We start from the raw sequence: 12803 nt of genomic DNA on the forward strand, positions 1-12803 counted from the left end.
TGTTAAGAGGACTTTCAGTGTCACTTCAGGTTCTGAAAGCAGGATGAGCGTCTGTGAGCACAGACTTGTTTCCCCTATTTCTCTTTCCTTTTCAATCCTGTCTCTGCAGCACTCATCATGATTTGATTGTGAATGGTTCTCCCTGCTTAGCAGTTCAAGTCTTTTTTTTTTTTTTTAAACAAAAAAAGAAAACAAACCTTAGTATTTCTCCCCCTCCAGTCTACCATCCCAAGCATCCAATTATGATTTTACTTGCACTTTCTTTTCTCCTTTTCTTGCCACTCTCCTCTCATACTTAGCTGATCTTAAGATGCGTTGCCCCTGAATTCTTCTCAGGGAATGAGTTCATATCTTTGTTGCCCAGCTTTAGTTTCAGACTTCTGTTTCCTTATTGGAATTTTCCCACTTCCTTTCTAGCCAACTGGCTTTTAGTTTCAGCCCACTTATGTGTTACACTTCCTGAATTTAAAAAAGCATCAGTCTAACCTTTCTTGTCCTTACCTACAGCCCATCAACAGCCTTACTGCAAGCTCAAGTGGTCTAGTCTTACTGCTGCTTTCTTCTATGGAAATTGGGTCCATATTCAGATGTTTCCCATTGTTGGACTTAGGCTATAGAGACATCACGTTCACCCTAGAGGCAGAGAGGCCCTGTATCATATTCTACCAATTTTTTCAGCCATTTGAGGATAAGCATGGACTGCAGGTAGGGCTAGGTCTGGTTTTCTTGAGGAGGAGGAGAACCTCAACATGGAGTGATTGAGGAGCGGGGAGCGAAGCAAGAGAAATCAAGCAAGATTAATCCTCAAGCCTCCGGAGGGCCTGTCCTAGAACACGAGGACTTCTTTATCCATGAATACATTATGGTCTGTGATGATACGAATTTAGCTATAAGGGCTAGCAGTAACCAACTAACATACATATTTTTGTATATGGTATATTGGAGTAACTGTTACTGGTGCACTAAGTGCTTAAGGTTTCTTTTTCTCAAAGTTCTTCAATCTGCTTCACAGTGTGATAACTGCGGAATTGAACCTATTCAGGGTGTTCGGTGGCATTGCCAAGACTGCCCTCAAGAAATGTCCTTGGATTTCTGTGATTCTTGTTCTGACTGGTGAGCAGCATATGCTTCTACTTGTCGTTTGTAATTAACTTGAATATCTCTTATGTGGCTTAATTGCCGTGGATGTTAGGCGTCTCTCTTCCAGCACAGCATACGTCATTCCCTGTGTTAGGTGAAGTGGAAGATGCTGTAGTATATATTTGAGGGGGATGTTTGTGATAAGCATGTTCAGGTTGTGTAAAAATTGGGGTTTTTTGTTCAGTACAGCAGGCAGATTAGCTTTTGTATTGTTAAGTAGTGGAGAAATAAGATTTTGTGAAGTAACTGGTATTAAATTTGGCATGAATCTGTTTATATGATCACTGTTTTTTGAAAGTTAAAAATAAGAAAAATACTTGACTTATAAAACATTATCTTTTCTCTTTCCCTTACAGTTTGCATGAAACAGAGATTCATAAGGAAGATCATCAGTTAGAGCCTATTTACAGAGCAGAGACATTTTTAGACAGAGACTACTGCATGTCCCAGGGCACCAGTTACAATTATCTTGACCCAAACTACTTTCCAGCAAATAGATGACATGGGAAGCAGAGCTACAATCTTGGGCTTAACTATCCTCTTTGAAAAATAACAATGGCACCATTGTTAATTCTGTGCACATTTTGGAAAGACTTTCTGCTTTCCCTGAAATGTCGCTCACAGCATGACAGCTTCCTGGGTGTACTTGTCAAACTACAGCTTTGAACTGTCATGGTTCTAGATCACTGAACAGCAGCTGAACATTCCTAGTGTGCAGAAGGTTTCACTGGGAGACTTTTCTTTCACCACGTTAGTCATTTTTAGGTGGTGAATCTAAAGAAAAAGAAAACCATACAAAAGGGTGAGCCAGAAATGAGAGCACACATTAAAGATAGAGTAAATTCCAAAGGCTTTGAAGAACTTGGTTACAATGAGATCCAGAGGAGATGAAGTATTTATATAAAAACAGTTTAGTAGCTTGCAGTTTTGTTGTGAAATAGTTTTCAGCACAGTAACTGACTTGTTTAGGCAAGGTTTAACCAATGACAGTGTTTGCTTCTAGGATGTACTCTAAAAAATACTCACTGTCTCAGTGATGGTTGGTTACAGGCCTTTATTAAATCGGAGCTGCTTAATCACATTGACTTTCAAATTTTTTTTTTTTTTTTTTTTTTTAACCACGATGAACTCTATTTACCAACAGTGAAGCACTACAGGGGGCAACTGTGGCATTGCTTCCTTAACCAGCTCATGGTGTGTGAATGTTATAAAATTGTCACTCAGATATATTTTTTAAATGTAATGTTATATAAGATGATCATGTGATGTGTACAAAATATGGTGAAAAGTGCCAGTGGTAGTAACTGTGTAAAGTCTCTAATACTCAACATTAACTCCTTTAAAATAAAATACACAGCCTTCTGCCTCTGTATTTGGAGTTGTTAGTGCAACTCATCAAAGAAAACTGCCTAATATAAATCATATATATGGTAATAATTTTTCCTCTTTTGTAGTCTGCACAAGATCCATGAAAGATTGTATTTTTATTACTATTTAAACAGTGATTAAATTTAGCCTGAGCAGTGAGCAAGGGTTCACATGCATTCTTTTATACTGCTGGATTTTGTTGTGCATCATTTAAAACATTTTGTATGTTTCTTCTTATCTGTGTATACAGTATGTTCTTAAATAATGTTCAATTGTCAGGAGAACTGTGAGAAATAAACTATGTGGATACAGTCTGTTTATATAGAGAATGCTTGCCGTGACTTCCTTTCTGTGTAGTTTTGACTTTTTAATCAAGATGAAAAACATAAAAAGTACATTTTAATGTCATACAAGTCCTCACCGTGCAGACCTGTAAGATGCCTAGCACCTTCCCCCACTGTTAATTTCAGTGAGAACTAAAATATGCTTAGCCTCTTGCAGGATTAACATTTCAGTTTTCTCATACCTTACTCATAAACTATTCTTTCTTCAGATTACAGAAAAGTCGGACTTTAGTAGTACTGGTACGCTGTATTAGCCAAAAAATACATCAATGTCTGAGAAGTTTTGTAATTATTGTGACATATTTTTAGTTAATATATTTTTTACTGAAATGTATAGCTTGTGATTCAGAAACATTGATTATTTTTTAACTGTAATAGATTTCCAATTGCTTTAAAACTTGAATATTCAGAGCAAATAGCTATAAAAGGAACTAATTGGGCTTAAAAATATGGTAATAAGAAGGGTAATTGCCTGGCTGCACCTAATAACTTTACTTATAACCTGATTGGTATTAATTTTCACAGTAATATTCAGGTGTAGACATTTTTGGCTTTAGAGGAAAGTTTAAGCAGTTAATCTATTTAGAAGGTAATACTTTACAGTTACTAAAACACTGAGTGATGTATCATCTGTAAACATATCTCGCATATCTCATAGGCTTAGAGAAATTTAATAAACCTTAAAAAATACAACACAAACATTCAGATTTATTTCAGTTTTCTCTTTAATGGAAAAAGATACCGCTCCAAGAGACTCTCTAGTACTATTAAAAACGTGTTTTCCAACTCATTCATGCTGTTTGTAAGAAAGCAGACCTGATGAAGATTTATTATTCGGGAGAATCTGTAATAATGCTTGTTTTCTGTTGATTTCCTGAAAAAATTATTGGAGGAAAACATACTAAGTACTTCAGTGAAGATATGCTTAAATGCAGATATGTAATCATAACTTTAGGACAGCTTAGGAAAAGCAAAAGAAGATGATATAATTTGAATGAGATTGGAAGGAGAAGGAGAACTTCAAACTGAATTATCTAGGAAAGAAGTGTCTTGGATATGTCCATTTTTACTGAATATGTATAAATGCATGCATATACAGCTATTTCTCTTGCATACATTATGAACAAGTGCAAATAGTATCTAGTGCACATGCAACCAATCAAGCACAGGGTTTTTTTTGTTTCTTTCCACAGAAAGGGCCAGGAGAAGCAGAAAGAAAAATTAAACTGGAAATGTATGTAAAATAACTTTGTAAGTGATTTTTTTTTTAATTAGCAGCTGATTATTACCTTTGTTCCCATTCTGTGCAAGTATGATATTCCATACGTTTTTTAAACTTATGTTGTAATTAGAAGTAATAAAAATACTGAACTACCCAGATGAATTTGCAGCTTCGTGGTAACTCCAGAATCCTTTAATTTCTGGAAAAATACAAGACATCTCCTAGTGCTTCAAAGCTAAGATTAGAAAAACCTGCCTTTTCAAGCTGATACGTTCTGAAAGTCTCTTGCTCAAAGTTGATGTACTGCAGACGCTACTCGTCACTGAATGGCACTGTTCTGGAGTTGGAAATGCATTCCTAGAGCATCAGAGGTAAACTTAGGACACAAGCAAGGAGGAGCGTCCAGGATATAAAGGATAAGAACATACCTAAAACAGTCCCTTGATGAATAATTGAATTAGTGCTTACTGGGCAAAATGCCAAGGAAGAGGAAAAAAAAGGAAGAATCCGCTCTGAATGGAAAAAGGACATATTTTGCAAGCATGCTGGTTTGATCTATATTTTCAAATGATGTACTGTGCTTTAAGAAGGATTAAACCCCACGTACACTGTAACAGAAATCATTACTCCTCACTTTTGTACGTTTTATTTGTATTATATCTTCATTACAAGAAAGATAACTTTAAAAATACAAATCTGCCCCATAAAGTACCACTTTGACAGAAAGAGCGATCATGCAACCACTTCAACTGTGAAGTTATCCAGTAGTTCAGTAAGAGGATGCAGTTACTTTACAGGAATGTCAAACAAGCTTTTAGATAGCTATCAGTGTACCAAAAAACCTACACACTATTTTGGTTAACTTAACAGAAATATGATACGATTTTTACAGACTTTTTTGCAGATATTGTAGATAAGTGACCTATTAAAAATGCAAGCAATATGAATCAAATAATCCCTGACCTTTTTTTTTTTTTTTTTTTTTTTTTTTTTGCACTCTCAGTTTCAAGGTTTTGGCAATGTCACTACAAGGCAACGGATGCTGATCTTAAATTTGCATTTGAAATACTTATGAAGTATGATAGAAGGACTTCTTAATACGTTCTGGTTCATGGTCAATTTCGTATATAAATTTCAACTAATAAAACTATTAACGTGGATAACTGGATTGCACATTTAACTGCACTATATAATCATTTTCACCTCAGCCCACAAACTGGCAAGTCACTATAGTATCCAAAGATTCCAGCAAAAGGTAAGGTTGTCTCCGTAACTGGGTCTGTTCCGTTATAATGGATTGACAGACTTCCACGACAGTCAATCGTATGTTCACATTCAACGATTTTTTCTGCTTCTTGTTGTAGTAAGTGTTTTGGGGGCATTTCAAAAGTTTATTTTAATTTCTGTAGCTTTGTAAGTTAGTTTATAGTTCCAGCTGTCTTACAGCTGAATAGAACAGAGCAGGTTTCAGTCACTAAAAATCAAGAACAAGTTAAGTGATAGAACAAAAATTAATACTGTTAATTAAAAGAAATATTAACCAATGGGAAATTATATGCAGCAATCTTAATGTGCTGTATGATGAATGGTTTGGTTGAAGAGCTCCTTGCTGACTGGGCAATGTGTCTGACTCTCAATCAAATGTATGAGATCATGAAATAAAAACCGGAGCTGCTGTTCACCATGCTGCTTTTGACCTATGAATAGCAAACAACTAATAAAACAATATACAGTACTTAGTGTAGAATTAGCATAGAGACCACTTCCTATTGAGTGTATTGTACGAATAGAGAAAAAAGGTTTCATCTAAAATGACATTTATACCACATGCACAAATTCTAGATACCTCCCAAGACTGCAGACAGCATTGCTTCAAACAGCATTTTAATCATGACCATCAAGTGCACGTGAAATGAAGCTTTGTACACACCATTACTGAAATTCTGTTGAAAGAGAAAATGCTGCCTCTTCCTTTTTCAGAAAAGAGTCAATTGACATGCAGATTTCCAGAAAAACATCCCCTGGTGTTCCTTCTGCATCAATCTATGGAGGAAGAAAAAGCCTATGATGAACACATTAGTTTGGATTAAGTTATAATTAATTTATCTTACAATCTAAATTTGAAAAAAAAACCACCTGGCACAATATGAATACAAGTTCTCTTTGATGTTGTAAGCATCCTAACATAGAGGAGCAGCTTCCATAAAACAATTATTCACTACATTTCCACAGATTTATGTGAGAAGATTCTGTAGGCTCTGTTGTCCGCAGCAAAGTGCATTCATCAAATGAGGGAGGTTAAGCTCTTTCTCTTAAGTACTTGTGTTAAAATAACATGACATCTTTGATGCACAGAACAGTTTCCAAAGATTTTTAAAATCTTTTTAAATAAAAACAGTAACTTCAGTATCATACTGTTACAAAGATGAATAGCATTGACTTGTTAATTTGTTTATTGTATCTAAAGTCTCGGAGTATATAATGCTGTGACTGACCTAAAGGCTTCCAAGTGACGACGACTTAGCAAGGTTGTGTATTAGTGGGTGTCTGTATGTTCAAGATTGGTGAATTGGTCCTAGTTTTGTTTAGGCAATGCACGTTTTGCAGTGGCGCTTGTTCTGTTGTATGACCACTCACTTTTTTGAATAATTCTTTTTTTCTTTTAACATCCCAAAGATTCTGTTTTGAGCAGAGGTTCTCCAGACTGGTCAAGCTATTTTTCATGACTGGGTTTCAACAAACACACAACCAAATTTGCCTCTCCTTCTGAGGAAGGTAGGTAGCTATATTTTAGCGATGAGGAACACCGTTCACAGCAAGTAATACTTCTGTGTGTTACTAAGAAAATGTAATGTAGTATCAAGCAATGAGTTTCATGTCTGCTCCATGCAGCGTTATACACGTTATTGTTTGAGAACTTTTGCCTTCACAGTAGCGGTAGAAGAAGCACTTGTGCTGCCTCTGTACACCAAGCAGAATGAATTTGATATTTTGGTTTCTCTCAAACGCCTGGTGAGAGTTTTGAGATTCTCTACTCAAAAGCAAGCTTCCTGTTTGCTCCTCTATGCCTAGTCTTTTGTACATTGCACATCATGCAATTTGCGCTACACCCATGGCAATTTTGCTAAAGACTATTTTTCTGAATTGTGCGCTGTATAATCATATCCAAGGTGCTGACTAGGATATCAGACAATTACAATGTTTGGAGAGGACATTCCTGATTGGTTTTCTTTCTGCCAGGAGAAGGGAAAGGAACTTCGAACTCCAAAAACACATATTTGAAATAGGCCATGAAATCCTCCTTAGAGCTGGTGTTGGCTTGCACGCAGCTCCTGTGCAGTCTGACTGCACTCAAAATACATTTCAGTCCCTCAGTGTTCAGTTTGCGTGGGAGTCAGCAGCTGCTCCTCGCAGAGAACCAGCAAGCGACTGCATTCACGAGCCTTGACTCTTAGTGGTATCCACAGATGCTGCAAAGTTTGGTCCCTTGCCACATTCTGTCAAGCTCTGGTGCCTCCATCCAGCCTAGGTTCAAATACAGCAGTTTCAGCAGTGGAAAGCACCCAGCACCAGTCTGGTCAGCCTTTGATGAGCTGGGCCTGCACTGGGTCCGGTCTCCTTGGCCTCGCTGCCCAGGTATCTTACAGTCTTAGCTGAACTGCCTTCTCTCCTTCTGGCATTCTTTTAGATTTCTTCACTTCCACTGTAAATTCATGACTCCAGCTTCAAGTCTTTACGGCACTGTGTAGGCCAGCACAAGGAGCAATGGCACCTCACTCCTACTTTTGGCTCATCAAAATACCAGTGTCAAGATGGGGGCAGTCTTCCTCTGCTGCATCTTTCATCTTTGTCTGATGAAGGTATAGCTCAAGAGAGGAGAGCTAACTTCATTCAGATGGACCAGAGGATCACAGCAATGCTGTCTGCACAAGGACATTGGAGGCCCTTTACTATCAGCCATTTGCAGAGCTTTTTTGGACTATCACCAGGTTTTTCAAAGGAAATGAGAGCAGGATACTTTGAGTCTCCCATTTCCACCTGTAATTCTAAGGCCGATTGTTTGTTACAAGGACAACATCCTGAATAAACTTGGGTCTTTGATTTCATTCTTTCCAAAGAATACAAGGGAAGATTTCAAATTGACTCTGTCAAAGAATTGGCCAAATCTTCAGACATCTTTGTAGCCAGCACTGCACACAGCACCAAGGATTGGGACTTTCGATAAGAGATATAGCCTTCCTAGTTTCAGTATCCAGGACTTCTGAAAGACGTGCAGCCGCTGTCTGAGAACACGCCTTTCTAAAGCATCACCTCACTTACAAGAAATACCTTTACTGAAGGCCTCTAGGGTGACTTAGATCTGTGGACAGCTGTTCTACCAAAAAAAATTTTCCCATTTCAGGATCCCACTAGAATCCCTCACTAGTATCCCAATCTACTCCTCTTCTTTCAGGAGTGTAACTCCATACAGCTGACCATAGCTAAGACAATATCTTGGTCCTTGACTACTGAGCTAGCCAGGGGTTGATGCAATTTCCCTTTTTGTGCTTCAGAACTTTTTTTTCCTAACATGTGCCTACTTCAACATCACATAGAGCAGCAACATCAGCCTATGTCAACGTTGCATAGAGCGATGGAAGCAAGGGAACTGGTGCCTCTATGGCAGACACAAAGGGCTTAGAGGGAGCTGTGTACTAGTAACAAAAAGGAAATGGTGAATCATTTGGACTAAGTGCATCCCTTCTCAAGTTTAAAACTAGGAACTTCCTTCTCAGCTACTATAAAATAGCTTGATTTGTGTGTCTCAGTCATCACAATGCCTATTTTCATGTAGCTATCCTACTGGAAATATATTTCATACAGGACAAAGGCCACAGCCAGTTCAAAGTTCTCAGCATTTTCTTTAGCCCTGAGGACCTTCTCTTGTGAGTGGCTCACTTGAGACAGAACAGTGTGCTGCGATTTCCATATGCAGACATTTAATCTAATAAATGAGCAGTTGAGATTGAATGTATGGCGCTTCATAGGCCACCCTTCAGCTATCTGAGAAGTGAGATCTCACCGTGAGAGTCATGACTTGGCACAGATGACACCTATCCAGAACCGAGTTCGTTGGAGCAACTGTGGCAGCAAAAGCCTGCCTAAAGATGGAAAGGCCTGATTCAACCTTGAAGAATTCAACCTTGTGCTACCTTACAGTGTAGCTGTAAGCTGTAAGCTGCTAAGTGAGCTGGGTGGCTCACTCAGTCCTGTGTAGCACAGCAAAACCCACTTCCATATAGTTGTAATCAGCATGTGGGATTATTGCTTGAGAACAGGTAAGTTTGACAAGCAATCTTTAAGATGTCATCTACATGTACATCAAAATGCCTATACAGTCCTTTTCTCTTCCTCAGATTCTTCCCAGATATCTGATACAGTGGGATTGTGGGTTTACAGGGAACTAAAATAGCACTGTACACATTCTGCCTCGTACAGACAACCTCTGAGCTGAAGGCAGTGCAGAATGTAAATGTCTTCTACAGATGCTGCAAGCAGAAGTTATCTGTGTTTGAGTGGCAAAATGAATGTCAGTCCTTTGTGAACATTTGGTGACTGAAAGACCCAAACAGCCCTGATATTGAGGAAAAACACTTTCGCATGTTTAGTACTAAATGCTTGTATTTGCTGATTTGCATATATCTTTATATAAAAAATGTGCATGTAGTTGATAAATTTATGTATCCTGTATCCTTTAGTCTTAATATATATTTTTATTATAGCTTTATTCTATTAGTATGTCGGCACTGGATAACCAATCTAACCTGATTAGCATAGCTATCTTGCCATAGACGTCTCAGTGACCTTTTCTAGAACGAAAACTGATACTCAAGTCCAGATCTAGGCGATTCTGATGAAGAATTGGTTTTGTAAGCGTGGCAACTGCTATCCTTTATGGTTCCCTGGAACGCTGCCTTCCTACCAGTCAGAGCAAAACATGGACAAGCTTGACTAGTGACAGTCGCAGTACTTCCCACGCTAGCCTCCAAAATAATGAAGGTCCAATTCACAAACTAACTTAATGTGTCAATAATTCACAGCTGGTACATGGTAATTTAGTAAAACTCTGTGCAGTTCCAGGAGGGAAAAGGGGTGTTTCTCTTTTCAGATTACAATACACCTCATGAGTTAGGGCTCTTATCAAGGTTTTCAAGGTTATTCAAGGCTTTTGTCTTCTGAAGTAAGCAAGATCTAGATACAGTCTGTGCTACCAGTTTTGAAATTCCACTATGGCTTCAGGTAACTTCAAATACAAAAAAATTTTAATGACTTAACAAGAAAAATGACTGTGTTAATCATCTTCACAGCACAATGCCTATTTTGGCACTAGATTCAGCCAAATAAATTTTCTTTCACCAAATCTCCATTTGCTGTAGGTTTTGGGGTTTAGAACCCCGAATTTATACTGCCACAGAGCAAAACCTGACTGCTTTTAGAGGGGACAGGTGAAGCCTGCAGTTTTCTGAAAGATAGACCGAGACTGTGGAATAACCAGAGACTGTGGAATAACCAGTGGGTACTGGTTAGAAGATTCTTTTAAAAGGTCAGTCAAGGTCAGCTGTGTTGCTGCTAACATTTATATCTTTGTCCTTAAATAATAGTGTTAAAAGCCTTTTTGAGAATGACAGTGCAGTACTCGGTTCTCAGAGCAGTGGACTGAGCTATCTGGAAATGCAGGGAAACATGCTGCCAGATTTCTATGCGTTTCATGTTTAGCACGAACTTACAGCTATGAATTTTCTATAACCCCTGCTAATGTTTCTGATGTATCTTTCTACATTGGTGTCTCAGCTAATGGATCACAAGCTGCCAAGGGCAGAGACAAAGACACACTTGTTCCTTTGTTCCCTAAATACTTACCTACCGGGGTTAATTATTCTCTGACAACTTTTCAAAAGACAGAAATAAATTATATAGATGTTATCACTAACACCATTGATAAGCCGTTCTTTAAAGGGAAAAGTACACTTTTTTTCCCTAGGAAAAAAAATTCTAATAGGGACCAGTATGCTGGAAAAGGCTGAGAGGTGGAAGATGTGAGAGACTGGCTGGTCCCTCATCCAGTGTGGCGATTATGCTTACACTGTGTTTGGTTTGTAACAGCTATGGAAAATGATTGTGATGATAAGACTCTAAACAACTGCTGCTTACTCAGCACATGACTTCAACTGATTTTAGAAAAAAGCAGCAGAACCATTATTGTTATTAAAAGTAAAAAATAGAAATGCATCTTGATAAATGTGGTAGGCTAACCTTCTATAGTGCGTGATCTGAAAGAGCAAAGGTCTTGCAAGTCTTTGAAAAATCCTCTGGCCTGTGCGGCCTGATTTATTTTGTTATGCTCATGCTCCCTTTCCTCAGATGATTGTTTGAATAGGCAACTTGTATTTAAGACACCTATTACTTTGATGTTAGCTAGGTGGGATCATTCTTGTCTTCCTTGACTGCCAATGCATTACTCTTCTCTATTACTTATTACACTCCTACATGCTGTCAATTAAAAAAAGCCTTAAAGGATGAGTCAGATATGAAAAACAATCAGTGTTTTTCTTACTTTTTTGTCAATAGCCAGAAGACCATAAATTCAAAGGTATTTACATTTAGACATGTTAAAACACACGTAGGTGCCTAATTAATATTTAAAAGCATATTTATGTCCAGCTGCCTTTGGAATCACCGAGAAATAAATGTAAAAGCAACAATACCTACCTGCTTACTACAATTAGCATAGTATATTTCCTTTCATTTTATTCATCTGAAACATCTGAATTGCACAGAATTAGGAAACTTGCATCTCCTATTTTTGTAAAAAGTGCTTTTAGCCCTTGGATATCCAGTAAGAGTTCTTTGTTGAAAGCATCTGCATGCTGTCGTTAGTGACAGGTGGATGTTCTGTAACTGACTATGAAAGAAATTATGGAAAATTAAACTGTATCTCCAAAGCATGATTTTTTTATTTCTTAGCTGGAAAATTTTTAACACGTTGTTACAACTACTTTGCCTTCCAGAAAACCATTTGGAAGCTTAATGCCTAAGCAGAAAAGCGAGCAAAAGGAAATAACACTGTCATTCTTTGCCCTTCAGTTTGTCCATTTAGTTTCCTTTGCAAATATATCCTAGTGAATCACTAGGAGACAAATATATATATATATATATATATATATGTATATGTATATGTGTGTGTGTGTGCGTGTGTGTATATATATATATTTATCCTGGTGAATCTTAATCTCAGCTGAGCTGATGGAAGGGTCACCATTATTTATTCCTGTCAGAGTCACGAACTTTTGTCAGTATCTGAAGGCTTCACCCTTTGTGTGGGTTGTCGCACTTCCACTGCTGAACAGAAACACTCACAGGTAATCTTGTTCAAAGGGAAACTAAACAGAGTCCTGACTTTTTTAGCAGCTTTGTCAGGTCACTATTCACAGATCAGCAGAATGAAAAATGGTCCATTTCCAACTCTCATATTACTTATTTATTAACACTTCTAGACACAGTAACTCTAAGCTGAGAGTAAGTCATAAAATTCTCATCGATTAAACTGGGATTTCTGTTACAACCATACACTTTTGTATTTCATATGCAAGTAAAGCACAGGGAAGAATTCCTAATGACTGCAGAGGAAGCTAGATCACACCTGAGTCTTTCTGTCTCTGTCGGGTTTATTAGGCTCCTTCCATCAGCTC

At 37.8% G+C, this 12803-nt stretch overlaps 2 protein-coding genes across 10 annotated transcripts in view; one reads left to right on the top strand and one right to left on the bottom strand.

The window, feature by feature from the left end:
* ZZZ3 (zinc finger ZZ-type containing 3) overlaps positions 1–2713 on the top strand; it is a 65438-nt gene extending 62725 nt beyond the window's left edge. For all 8 annotated transcript variants that reach the window (XM_068952777.1, XM_068952782.1, XM_068952776.1 and 5 more), the window contains 2 exons: positions 1013–1113; positions 1497–2713. In XM_068952777.1, coding sequence (XP_068808878.1) covers positions 1013–1113; positions 1497–1641 — 246 coding nt within the window. In that variant the 3' untranslated portion in view covers positions 1642–2713. The remainder of the gene's footprint in view (positions 1–1012; positions 1114–1496) is intronic.
* Positions 2714–4697: 1984 nt separating this feature from the next.
* The window catches only part of AK5 (adenylate kinase 5), a 104979-nt gene continuing 96873 nt past the window's right edge, over positions 4698–12803 (bottom strand). For both annotated transcript variants that reach the window (XM_068952786.1, XM_068952785.1), the window contains one exon: positions 4698–6117. In XM_068952786.1, the coding sequence (XP_068808887.1) occupies positions 6007–6117 (111 nt within the window). In that variant the 3' untranslated portion in view covers positions 4698–6006. The remainder of the gene's footprint in view (positions 6118–12803) is intronic.

Source organism: Struthio camelus, chromosome 8 (genome assembly GCF_040807025.1).
Source record: "Struthio camelus isolate bStrCam1 chromosome 8, bStrCam1.hap1, whole genome shotgun sequence".
Lineage (NCBI taxonomy): Eukaryota > Metazoa > Chordata > Aves > Struthioniformes > Struthionidae > Struthio > Struthio camelus.